General features: G+C 37.9%; 1 protein-coding gene across 7 annotated transcripts in view; it reads left to right on the top strand.

Moving 5' to 3' along the window:
- Window positions 1-13,798, top strand: part of SLC38A9 (solute carrier family 38 member 9) — a 39,241-nt gene that overhangs the window by 7,224 nt on the left and 18,219 nt on the right. For 3 of the 7 annotated variants that reach the window (XM_015848728.3, XM_015848730.3, XM_015848729.3), the window contains exons 3-9: window positions 6,152-6,284; window positions 6,862-6,983; window positions 7,118-7,181; window positions 7,296-7,389; window positions 8,178-8,348; window positions 9,756-9,815; window positions 11,735-11,932. In XM_015848728.3, the coding sequence (XP_015704214.1) occupies window positions 6,152-6,284; window positions 6,862-6,983; window positions 7,118-7,181; window positions 7,296-7,389; window positions 8,178-8,348; window positions 9,756-9,815; window positions 11,735-11,932 (842 nt within the window). Of the gene's footprint in view, window positions 1-5,355; window positions 5,490-6,151; window positions 6,338-6,861; window positions 6,984-7,117; window positions 7,182-7,295; window positions 7,390-8,177; window positions 8,349-9,755; window positions 9,816-11,734; window positions 11,933-13,798 lie in introns of all 7 variants that reach the window. The other 4 variants (XM_085528455.1, XM_085528453.1, XM_085528454.1 and 1 more) reach the window with 4 other exon arrangements.

Genomic DNA, 13,798 nt, shown 5'->3' with positions numbered 1-13,798 from the left:
GCATGCATTGTGTTGGAGGAGCAGTGAGTTTCAAGAAGTAATGGGAGAAGTTTGCCCCTCTGTGATATATCGAAAAGCCAAGATCCACTTTTCAGAAGTGAAGTTAGGTATTCATTCCTTATCGTGCTTTTCATTTTACATGTGACTTCTTAAATTTGATTATTCAACTTCATAAAATGTTATAACACACATGGTGTTTAGTTCTCTCTCCAAAAGCAGTGATTGTTCTTGGATTGTGTTTCCACCTCCACAATCTCCAGCTTCGCATATCCATTCTCTTTGTCCTTACTGCTTCACCCTTAAGTTCTTTCTTCCATTTAGAACATCCTAGTCTTTTGTCTTCCAAGCACACAGAGGCACAAAGACAAGGGGCATCAGACCTGGGATATCAGAAAGGCCTGGAAATCATTGTGGTGCCAAACAAGGTTGAACCCCCATCTTTACGTATTGGAAGGTGTAGCACAAATTTCAGAGTGATTGGAGTGATTGGGCATTGTAACAGGCTGCCCAGAGAAGCTGTGGAATCACTATCCCTGGTGTTCAAGAAACATGTAGGTGTCCTGCTTAATGGTCACAGTGCAGTGGGCAGCACTGGTGGTAGATGAACAGACTAGATGGCCTTTGAAGTCTTTTCAACCTTAATGATGCTATGATTCTATGATCTTTAGAACAAGGAATGAGGAAGAAGCGGGCCATCAGAGTTCGCCTTGACATGGTCAGAGCAATACTGGGGACTTTGTAGTCTTGGAAGAGTGACTGGAAGGGCTTGCTCTTTTGATCTTCAGGGAGATGTAGCTGAAGGGAGAGGGGTTTGTCATCTGAAAAGGTCAAATAGTACATGATGTGCTCTGCTTAGCTGCTCCTTTTTTAACTCACTGTTCAGAAACTGTAATGGGATGTACATGTGTGATCACTTACCACAAATGTTCAGAGTCCCTATTAAGCTTTGAGATCACTATCGGAGTGTTCTGTGTAATCTTTTAAAATTTATTTTGTCCTTTTTTAATACTGTTCTGCTCCTTTTCTGGGGCTTTGGGTTTTGATTGCACTTACATAATTACTTGGTTTTCATTAAAGCTTGGAGGATTTGGGATTTTTGAAAGGCATGTTTTTCATTGTTTACATAAGAACAAAGAACAAATTGCTTTTCTTAATAGAATTGTAAATTACTTTATCTAGTATTCTCCTGGTATTTTGGGCAAAATACAGAGCTACTTTTAACATTCTCAAAGGGAGTTCTTCACAATGACCTGAATTTCTTGCACTCTGTTAGGTTTGTTTTCCTGTTTTGTAGGGCCCTTTGAAAGCCAGGCTGTCATTATAATGGCTGGTTGATGCTTATTGTACTCAAGGGATAGCAGGTTTTTTTCTTCTAAATGCTCTTTAAACATACTTTTTGTCAGTGTATTGTTTTGCATATGAAAAACAGCGCCCCTTTTAAGGGAAGATCAAGCCCTCTGTGTTTCACCCTTATTCCCCTTCCCTCCCCCCCCCCCCCCCAGTTCCTTTTGAAGTTCCATAATGTTCTTTTACAATGTAGGAAAGATCAGTAGGTGGAATTAAACAGTTACAAATTAAACTGTGTCTGTAGGTGGCAGTCAGATAAGCTTTTCTCATGCAAAAGAATTTCCTTTTCATTTTAAGATTTCTCTTAACTTAAAAAAAAAATCAGATAATGGTTAAGGCTGACCTGCACAGCAGCTACAGTTTCTGCATTCATGCTTTTAGTTCTCCAAATCCACATTAACTTTTTATTTCATTGCTTCGTTTTCGTTTTTCTATGTCACAGAATCGCAGAATTGTAGGGGTTGGAAGGGACCTCTAGAGATCATCCAGTCCAACCCCCCAAATTATGTCACTAATATATCTACTAATTCCTCATCTTACTACTCCCTAACAAGACATCTAGAATATCTTTACCTTTAACAAAGTAGAGGGAAGGTGCTTGAAAATGTGGTATGGCAAAGCTTGTGTTTTTTTATTTGCTAAACCAGTATGAATCCCCCAAAGGATTATTGTGGTTCTTCTTCCAACAAGTATTTTAAGATAGTTGTGTGGTCACGCACTTGTCATTATAATTACAGTGGTAAATATGAATATGGGAAAAGGTTAAGTTGCCAAGAGAATAAAGACCATAAGCATATGACTTAAAATTCAGACTGCTTAGATGGTAGAAATCAAGTCATGGAATTGTTTGGAACTAGTTTCCTCAAGGTAAGTACAATAACATCTGCAGTGATCTTATGCAGATAGATGGAAGAAACTGCAACCTATGAATTCATGGTCAATATCTATATCTATAGTTTTTTGTATGACTTTTGCACCTTACTTTAATTTCCATGACAATGAAGCAGTTTCATTTCTTAGTTTCTTCTGTGCACTATACAGTGATCCTTTAATAATTTGGTCACTCAGTAAAAAGGCAAAAGGAATTTACTGTTTTTTTTTCTGTACAATAATCCTTTCAAACTCCCGAAAAAGAAGCTAACAGATGTGGGGTTTGTTGAAGAAATCTGTGTAATAAGCTTCTTGTGGTCTTTTTGGAGGGCAAGAAATAAATTGTGCTATTCCTATTATTCAGTTATGAAAAGTTATTAAGACCATAACGTGGATCTAAAACACATTCAAATGGTATAAAAAAATTACATTGTAAGGGCTTAGTTCTCCAAAAACTACCTTTTAACCAGGTGTCCAGAAGCAGTTGTTTGCTATTTAAAAATATTTCGGTCAAAAAGTAAGGTAGGTATTTGCTGTACTGCTCCACTGCTCTGCAAAATATAGTGCATTTCTGAAAACATCCAGAAATGAGATGTCACCTTACAGGTGCTAGCAGCTGTGAGATTATGTGTAGTTTGTGAAACAAAATTACTTATTCTGTTCTTTCCCCAACCTTCCAAATACAACATTTGAGGTTTGCACAGCATTATACTTGGAAACACCTCTAATAATGAGCATCTCTTTTCATTTCCTTTGCTACCCAATTTCATAAAGTGAGGAAGTTTGGACAAGATCCCTCTCCTCTCTTTTCATAGACAGGCATTAGATTTTCATTAACTGTATTCTTTGTGAGAGAAATAAGTCGTAGATGAGCATAATTACAGGTTTGTGGGGAATGGTTTCTGAAGTGCATGTGCAGGGGCTAATGTGTGGGAGGTATGGACCTCCTGCCATGGGATCCTGCATGTAGTCTCTACTCACTCTATTGTGGAAAACAGCTGTGTTTTGCTGGTGTGTTTGTCCTGCTAAAAAGAACACTGTTTTTCATGCTGGTAATTGAAATACAAGACGTAACTGTGTTTGTTGGTGTGGATATAACACATTTGTGGATACTGTCATCTATCTCAGTGCATAGTAATTGTCTGTACTGTTCTGCATGAATATTCACAGTCTTTAGTCATGTAACTTCTCCCCTTCCTGCGGTTCACATTGTCCTGCATCCTTTTCATATTCATTTTGCCACGAGTGATACGGTGAGGTTGCTTACATAAATCAGGAAGTTTTCTATGGATCTGTTGCAGCTGCAGATGCTTGTATGTACTTGGTGCTTGGCTACTATGCTTAAGGTCCCTAAGAAAGTGTTTGCCAAAATGCAGCCCAAAATGACTCCTACTTTGGGCTTTGAAGATCTTGAAGTACTCTCTTGAGAGCTTCTTGGACATGCCTGATTTTGCCCTGCAGCCAGTCTTTGATCTGACAAGGGGCTGGGTAATGGCCTTGATCCTAAAGAAGAGGGCTACCTACGCCCAAGGAGATCAAAGAGGAAGATTATATCCCAGTCTGCCCACCTAACTTGCAAATGTTTTCAGGGAGACTTGTAGCAACTGTAGAACTGACAAGGGATCAGTCTGTCTTATCACAGTCACTTGCTCAATACTGGAGTTCCATACACTGGTATTCTGAGGGGGAAAAAACATCAATTACTACTTTAGATCATTATCAGTCTCAACAGATGTACACCAGAAGGGAATGGCAAGGGAAATCACCCAAGTACTGTCTGCATTAAACATGTACTCCTCCAGGCAGAAAGCAAACACAATATTTCCTTGGAGTTATTTTGTTTGTTTGTTTCCAGCAACCATATATTTGATTCTAAATCATTCTATTCTGTTTTATAGTATAGTGTTATATTGCTTATTCAATCCAGTCTATGCTCAAAATCCTGGAGAAAATGAAATTTCTTTGTTTAAAGAATTCCCTACTTACTAAAAGATACATTTCTGCTGTACATCACTTTTTTTTTTTTTCTTAATACTCACTTGATCAAAAACCACCACTACTGCTTTCCCCATAAAATAGGATGTTGTATTCATGTGTGCTGTTGTTTTGCCTTTAAGATAATCATTGGCTTTAACTTCAGTTGCCTGGAAAATAATCTACCAGTGTATCCCAGTCTGGAATAATTCCCTTTGTTGGCCATGTCAGCAGTTGTTGAACACTGTGCTGAAAGAAGTCTTTGCTGTAGATATGTCTGCTTTAAAGCAGAATGTGGACTTTGTCTCAGTGTAACTTACTTCATACCAACAAAGGAAGATTTAGGGGATGTATTAATAACATTAACTTGACATGGGGATAGAGTAGTCCTCATGAAGCTCTTAGCTCTATGCAGCAGCCGTATAATTTGCAAAGCATGCTTTCAGTTATATTTTGTGTTTTAGTAATAATTAAAAAAAAAAAAAAAAAAAGTTCATTTTAGGAGGCATTCCAAAATACTACGTTTCCTTTTTTCAATGCATCAAACTTTATTTTACAGCTCTTCTAATGAAATATTTTTCATTGTGGTGTATGTGAAATGGTTTAGCAAGTGTAAGCAATTCTTTCTGTAGTGAAGGAAGATATAAGTAACGATCTCTTAAGATGAAGGAAAGAATGATTAACTTGGAAAGAAGTGATAGTTTTCTCTGATTGTTTAGATGTTTCTCTACTGGTTTATATATTTCCTACAAATATTCATAACTGCTGTGCCTGTTTAGCATTCGGGAATGAGGCCATGCTAAAACTCAAAGACTTAGCAGAATCTCTTCAAAGGTATCACAGCTGCCTTCACTGCAATATTCCTTTTCTTTCCTCCAGATAAAAGGGAAGCAAATGCTTAATGACTCACATGAGATAAGAGTGAAACCTTTGTTTCTGAGAGCTGTGGCAGGAGGGGTTTCCTTTCTTTGTAGGTGTGAACCACAAAGGTGTACTGAGAATGCCATTCAAATAGACCGTGGTTGTATTACAGTAAAAATGGCATGGATTTATTGCTGATTTAGTTGTTGGCCTTAAACATGTCAAAATCTCTGCTAGAGATTTGTATTGTAGCATCAGGAGCGGGAAAAACTACAGCTGTCACTCTGCTTGCTCCATGTGTAGGTACACATAGAGAAAACTTTGGTGGGGGTGGCTGCATTCTTCTGCAGTGGCCGTGACCATACCTGCAGTATCTGTATTACTGGAGAAGAGGGAAAGGGAGGCCACCTTCCTGCTGTATTTCTGTTTTTAAGAGGGTATGTCTGAACTGTGGGGTGTCTGTTATTGGGAATCTTGTTCTATGTAATTAGCCTAAATTTGAAAGGAAATCTGAAGGTGATTCAGAATTGAAAGTGAACATCTACTGTTCAGTGGCAAAATCTAGTCCTGGTTTCTTTGGCTTAAAAGTATCACATTTACTTATTTGGGCTTGGTTCCATCTGCATTAAACACAATTTTATGCAGTGTTTTTGGCTAGATTATTAGTTCCCAGCCATTTTTTTTGACTTGTTCTCATTACCTCTGCTCATTCCTCTTTTCCTCTGCCTTCTTTCTGTTCCTGCCTTACTCACACCTTCTGTTTCTAGCTCTGTTCCTCATTGCTAGTTCTGGCAACACACGTTACAAATGCTAATATGCTTGGCCAAACTCATTAACATTATATTTCTGATGTGATTCATTGCTGAGAGCTAATAAACAGGATATTAGGTCTGAATTTTGATGTTAGGTTGCTGTGCAGAATCTGAGCAATGTAGATTATATGAAGATTTGATGGTTTCACTCACAGCACTTTTTTTTGTCAGTGAATGACAGATGTGGCTTGAGTGATTCTAAGCTGTTCTCTGAATTATGTTACCTCTTATGGTACAGGATTGCTAAACATTTTCCTTTCTTTTCATTTTTCATTCCCCTCCTTTAGACCATTTCATGTGGAGCCTACAAACATAGTCAGCGCCAATGATGACATGCAAAGAGTCTCTGACGAAGCTTCAGCGATGAATAAGCGGATTCATTACTATAGCAGGCTCACATCTCCTTCAGACAAGGCATTGGTGAGACAAAGACAGGGCCAGATGAACTGAATGTTGGGTCTTCCACAGCCTAGGTATATAAAAGATGTACGAACAATGGTAGGGGGGAAATTAATCTGTAGTTTGGCTTTGAAGTAGATATCTAGTAACTTTATCTAGTAACCTTAACAAAGTTTCCTGTTAGCACAAGTCAAGATCAAATCCTTCTGTCTTTACCATCTAAGAAAAAAATACAGTTTTAATTTTGGAAGAATGGTCCAGGCTGCCTGAATAGGTGTTCTCCTTGCTGTCCTCTGTAAGGAGGATTTAAGCATGGATCAGTTGTGGTGATTGAGCTGTGTCTGTATGATTGAGCTCTGTATGTTACCAGTCTTTTTGAGATGAAAATCTGTTTTTCTACTGCTTAGCTAAGAATCCAAATAACAGTTTTTAATGCCCCCACCCCCAAAAAATGAAAAAATCATGCTCCACCTTCTTTTTTTCTTTTAAAATGTACTTTTCCTGGAAAGATTTTGTTTTACAGCAGTTGACTTGCTGAATTTGGGGTAATATTTATTTTGATGCTACTAGTAATTATTCCTTTTTATTCTTTTGCTAGATTGCTCCTGATCACGTACTTCCAGCTCCTGATGAAATCTATGTATATAGTCCATTAGGAACTGCTTTTAAAGTTGACAGTTGCACAGATGGCCATGGTAAAAACTCCAGTATAGTGACAATGTATGTTAAGCACCTTCTCATACAGTAGCCATAAAATGAATTATTTTTTAATGTTTCATATTTTATCTAAGAAAGTAGTATGGAATAAGAGTCTTTCAAAAACCATTCACTGACTTTTTAACTTTTCTTCCTAGATTTATGATATGGAACACAATGATGGGTACATCTATATTAAGTATCCCATGGGGAATAAAACAGGTAAAAATATGAAAAATATATGCTCCTGAAAATGTTTTTGGCAACATGGCTTGCTCTTCATCTTTCTGCAGTGCTATTGGTACATATTGTATTTTCTTTTTTCCCTCTAAACAGGCAGGATTTACTTCTGGAATCATTCTCATCATACTGATGGGCATTTTGACACTTTATTGCTGTTACAGAGTTGTGAAATCACGGAAAATGATACGTAAGCTTCATAATGCAAATATTTCCACGAAAGTGTGAAATACGGAGTTCTGATAGTTTGTTGTATGCCTATACTACTAAAATGTTTGTATGTAAAAAATAATTGCTTCCAGTTGGAAAGGAATAAGGTTCTTGTTGTCATTTAGCTGTCTGAGAGCTACAGTTCTGCTGTCTCTGAAATATGCACAACTAAAGGCATTTATGTGCTCTGCAGTCTGTGTTGGATGCAATTTATGTATGCTTGCATCACTGATGGTATATCTGCTTTGTGCGTTCTTTTATTGTTCAAAACTCATATCTCTTGTTCTTTAACACATAAACTACCAACTTACTTGTTCAAGTAAAGCCAGTTAAGTCTTACTGCTCCAGCCTGTGACAGGTTATTTCCAAATACTGCTGAAGACCAACCAGTTCATGGTCAGGTATATTCTGCTGTAACTTCTGCAGAAAGGCTTAGCAGCAAATGCAAGTGTGCATTTTTTTTGGCCCCACTTCCTTAGTGCCAGTGCTTCTGAAGGTACTTGAAGTAACTTCAGGATTGCTGCAGTTCCTCAAGCCTTTAGTTCTTTAGTCTCCCTGTGTGGAACAAGCAACATTAACATCATAACCTGTTTGAAGAACAGCACTATGAATGTTGTACTTAAAATTTAATAGCAATCTTCTTAGCCCTTGGAAACCCTATGAATTTGTGTAAAAATTCTGAAAAAATCAACTAGTCTTTCTATAATTTAACATTTTGTTTAGATTTCTGTTTTGTTTGTTTGTTTATTTACTTCTAATCTTCTTCAGCTTTAACAGATACGTCAAACTGGGAATTTCCAGATGTTTGCAAGTATTATTTTGGATCTTTTGGTCAATGGTCAAGCCTCTTATTTTCTATGGTATCTCTTGTTGGAGCCATGGTTGTTTATTGGGTACTTATGTCCAACTTTCTGTTCAACACAGGAAAGTTTATATACAGTAAGTATTAATCTTTAGTTAATTTAAACAGCCATCTTGCATAAAGATCATGAATTTGGTATATACTCAGAAAGGATTGTCCCATTTATTAATCTTGATTTTGTTACTTTCTGTGAAAAGTCAAATGAGAATAAGTAAGTGTGGATTTATGGGCATAGTCACTTACATGTTTTCAAAGCCAGTTTCTCAATATGTGTTTTTAATAAATGACAAAGTACCAGCTGTCTGACTTGCAAGTGAGTACAGGCTTCTTGGTGTAGTTTCAAAAATGTGCTTTCGTTGTTGGGCTTTAAAAAAAAAAATCCAAACTCAATCCTGACTTGTTTCTTTCCAGTTTATATGTTCACCCCCTCCTTGCTTGTGCTGATGAAACTATTCAAAATGATCCAGGTTACTGAAAAAGATCTCCACATAGGAATCACAGAATCATAGAATTGCGCAGGTTGGGAAAGATGTTAAACAACATCGAGTCCAACCACAACCTAACCATTCTACCCTAGCAGCCTTCTGCTAAATCATGCCCATGATCATCACATCCAAATGGTGTTCAAACACATCCAGGGATGGTGACTAAATCACCTACATGGGGAACCTATTCCAGTGCTTAACTACCCTTTCTGTAAAGAAGATTTCCTGATATCTAACCTAAACTTAACCCTGGCACAACTTGAGGCCATCTCCCCTTGTCCTGTCACCTGTCACCAGTGAGAAGAGACTTGCCCCGCTCTCACTGTAAGCACCTTTCAGATACTGGAAGAGAGCAATAAGGTCTCCCCTCAGCCTCCTCTTCCCCAGACTAAACAGCCCCAGTTCCTTCAGTCTCTGAAGGAATTATAAGGAATTATGAAATAAAATATTATGAGAGATGACACTGAGACTTAAACTATTTTCCTGACATGACCTTATTTAAAGAACAAAATGGAAAAATAAATAAAAACACAAAACCCATCCTTCTGGCGTTGAAAAGGGATTAGAAAAAATGAGTAGGGAAAGCTTTTTCTATATAATATTGTATGGATTAGGGTTATGGTTGAGTACACCTTTTATTTGTTGTTTTTTTTCTCCCCCGTCCCAAAAGAGAATTTTTGAGATGTGTCTCCTCATTAATCTGCTATGCAACACTGCAGACTAGGATCTGTGACAGGTGGAAGTGTGCTGGGGGAATAGGAATAAGCAGCTGAAAGGGTGTGCTTGGGTACTTCATAGATGGAGGGGGCTGCTGAGAACAAAGTGGTGCAGTGGTCCTTGCAATACCCATCTGAGGTTGGTGAGGAGCGCTAATTGCATATTGCAGCTCTGATGTTATTTTTTCTAAATGTTTCTTTAACATTTTTGTTAAGTGAGCAGATAAAAGCCTAATAGAAGGATCAGAACATTGTTAATACGGTTTTATTTTTTTCTTTTCAGACTTTGTTCATGATATCAATGTAACAGATATTGTTCCAGGAACTAATGGAAGTAACAAAGGTAAGAAGCACTTACTAGTTTGGAAAGAAGGGAAGTTCAAGGCAGTTTTCATGCATAGATTTTAACACGTTTCAATTATAAAATGTATAAACTAAGTTCTGACTGTGTTTCTAGAAAGCTAATGTTTTCTGTCTGGTGCTTCTTCTACAGTTAACCGCACTTGGAAAGATTAATGATTTAAAATGAAACGGTGGGGGAGGAGCAGAGCAAGGCTTGAGAAACAAATTGCAAGTTAGTGTATACCCATCTAGGTACTCCTAAAAGCCACGAATGTTGGATCACTTAACAGTTGTGTGATGAGGAATTTCCTTAAGGAAACTTAACTTCTGCACCCTGAAACTGAGGCACAGCAAGTGTGTTTTCTGTTGGAAATTCTTGGCTTGGGCATCCTTGCTCCTCAGTAACTCTGCAGGATTTATTTAATGTTGTATTTATGTAATGCTTTATTTAATAGTGTAGTTCTATTTTATGAAGCAGAAAGTTTTCTTTATTCTAAGCTCTTACAGGGGTGGGGAAATACTTCAGAACCAGCCATGCAGCTGTGTCACACCAGCTGTAGTAGTGTTTCTGGAGAGCAGCTATTTGGAGTCAGGCAAGGGAATTAAGAAATGAATCTGAAAACCAGTTGATTTGCATTTGAGCTAGCTCTTAACTCTGTTTCTCCATAAGTCCTTATCAGCAAGGATTTAGAATCTGCTGCTGTGTTTTCTCTTGTGGTCTCTCCTGCTCCTCCTGTTTCATCCCATTCTCTGGCAGCAGCAGATGTAACTTAAAGACAAAGTTAGCAAAAAACATATTCCACTATTCCACAGCATCCTCCACTTACTGGAAGATTCATTCTAGGGTCTGCACAGAACTAAGCACTGCTGGATAGTCAGATGTCTCTTGGCATGGTATGTGGTGATAGCAAGGAGATCACAGAAAACAAATGCACTTTTTGAGGTCTGTGAAGCAATCCTCTTATAAGTAATGAAATGAAAGTAGGAATACTGGAAGCAACATAAGGGTCTCAAAAAACTTGATAGAACACTTCATACACTTCTGCCTTTGTAACAAAATATTCATGAAGGCAGTGTAGGAGACAGGCTATAAAGTACCGTGGGATGCCAAGGCTGGAAAGGAGAAATAATGAGAACTGTAAGACAGGTTTGTATTTCAACATGTAACTTTTTAGACATGCATTAGAAAGAAATATTAACCAGAAGTGAAGAGGTATATTTCCACCACAGGATCTTTTATGCTTGGTTGGTTTTGTTCCAGTCACTTGTTGAGGTGCTGTTCAGGTGTTACCGTGTAACAGGAATTTGACATTCTCTTTTCACAGAATTATGGGTATATTTCTTATATTGCTTCTGTTGTCTGGAAGTGACATACTTGCAACCTGATGTTGCACCAAGATGAGAGTCTGTTTGCTTTGGTACGAGAGTTTTAGACCTGTCACTGGTCATCATAGCTTTCTCGTCAAGCTGTTTGTGTGTTCCCAGGCAACGTGCATTAGTGCAGGTTCTTTTGTAGACAGATGTGTTTGCATTTGTTAATATGACATTAAAGGTGCAAGACAGATCACAATGCTAAGGATGAAGTCAAATGTAGAGGTTTGCTGTTCTGGCTGAATTCAGGCAGATGTGTGTAGGCTCAGGATATAGCTGCAGTCACCCCGGAGACTGTGCCAAAACTCAGGCTGCAAACAAGTGAGTGTCTCTGTTGTGCTCAGCATATAGTACAAGGTGCATAGCAGGGAAACTGTAGCATTGAAGTGCTGATAACAAACAGAAAGTAAGACCTGAGCTGCTTAACGTTGCTTTTGGTTCTTCTTCCTAGATGTAAAGCATGATCCAGAAATTATGGGATCTTAGCAACGAAAATTATGTGCAAGTGAAATTCTTTTCATCTGGGTATATTTTTATTTTCCTTTCCAGTCATTTGTCCAAATGCTGCTACTGGTCACCCGCCACAGAACCAGAGTGTGATGTTCTCTTCTGGCAACAGTACAGGTTTTCAGCTCTTCGAAGAGTGGTGGAGCAAGTCACAAACAGTACCATTTTACTTGGTTGCTGTTCTTCTGCCCCTCCTAAATCTGAAGTCTCCATCCTTCTTTGCGAAATTTAATGTCCTGGGTAGGTAACAAGTACTACTAAAGAATTGATTTATTGTGGTTGAAGGATATAGAAAACACTGAAAGCTACTCCAGTGAGTAGTTTGGCAGCAGTATCATATCTTGGGCATTTCATAGGTTAGTTTGTTAATCACCTGCAGACTTTCCGCTCTGCTTTGCTTGAGCCTTGTGGTTAGTAGGAAATAATTCTTTTTTCCTTTGCTCCCTTGATATACTCCCTGTATAAGTTCAGTTGTATTTGCAATGGATTTTCCCAAACTGTGGTACACACTGCAGTGCAGTGTTTGATATGTACTACTTTGGCCCAACCCTTATCTGGTATTTCAACAGGCAGTTATTTCCAAAGAGTGATTACTACAAACCTGAAGTAATTTGACACTAATCAATGTATTAATTCACAGTCACTCCTTGTAACCTGCTGCCATGCTTTGCTTCAGCTCAGCTTCTGGCATGTTCTGTACTACAAAGACAAAAACTGTGACTTCTCCTTGCTTTTGTGCATTGAGATAGAAGAACAGAGCAGTTGGGAATGGTAGAGTAGATAAAGTGTGTTAGTGATAGTGTGGGCAGTTACTTTTCTTGATGTTGGAAGGCATTGCGTTGGAGCCCATGCTGAAGAGAAGGGAGAAAAGAAACAAGAGGAAAACACAGAACTATGTGAAAAAATGGAATTGTATTGTAAAGAACATAACAGGCAGGGAACCGAGGACCTTATTTAGCCAGTGTGACAGTGAATTAGAGCTTGTAGCTGCTATTGCTGGTCTAATAAATGGAGATACAATATAGAAAATTGAGTAGGTAATAGAGCTTCTTTCTGAGAAGTAGGAGGTTTATATACAATATCAAGTTGAGGGTTAAGAATGAATTTTCTCGTAATTCCAATTGACTATTATTTAATGCAGGTGTTCAAAGATGCTTTAGCTTCTGTAAATCTTGTAAGTTTTTCAGGCAGGAATTGGAAAAGCTATTTTTCATATGCTAAAATGAATCTTGGTAGAAAACTCTTGCTAATCTTCATGCTTATGGAAACCTGAATTGAGAGGAAACTACAGAGAGTTTTAACTGTTAAGTAGATCCTAAAGAACAGAACCTTTTATCTTCTTAGTCTTTGACTGTATTTTTGGAACTTATCTTGTAGCCTTGGCAATAATACAGTATTATTGACCTGGAGATTGCATCAAAATAGCCTTAATTACTGGTGCAGTGTTTCCTTAAATTTTTGAGTAGTCATTATTCTTCTTCCCCTCTCTTCTAAGTGACAGAAGCCATGTTCATACTCTGTCTCACAGGCAGACACAGCAAGGCATTTGTGTAAACTTTAATTTTATTCATAATCCTTTAGAGTGCAGATTTTTGCTGAATGACTTTGGACCAATGAGTCGGAGTTCAAATCCTGCATTATCACCAAAGGTTATTCTCCAAGGTTATGATCATGACATTTTTTAAAGCAGTAGTTATCAGACATTGTTATCAAACTTTTATCTCCCAGTATAAAGTTGACAACTGTAGTAAGCATTAATTCATCTCTCACTGGGCTATTCAGTCAAGGACTGAATGAATGGACGTTGAGATAGCTGTGCTGTCTGTGGCCAGCTATGTCTCAAGTCAGATTAGAATCCTGATAGTTGAATCTAGGATCCATTTGTAATCATCTGGAGCTTTCCCTACCTAGCCAGCATGAGGGACTGCTGGTTCACCATGACTAGTGCAGCATATGGAGAATGTTGAACGTGCTTAATGTGTGCATTCAGTGCAAGTGCATTGCTCTTTCTCTCTGACATATTTAAAAAAAATAAAAAATAAAAATAAAAAAAGAAAGAAACAAAAAGAAAATTTAAAACTATTCTGTGTTTTTAAGAGTGAGTAT

This window comes from Coturnix japonica, chromosome Z (assembly GCF_054131305.1).
Source record: "Coturnix japonica strain WE chromosome Z, WE-NBRP24, whole genome shotgun sequence".
NCBI classification, from domain to species: Eukaryota; Metazoa; Chordata; class Aves; order Galliformes; family Phasianidae; genus Coturnix; species Coturnix japonica.
This window is presented reverse-complemented; position numbering and strand designations above follow the sequence as displayed.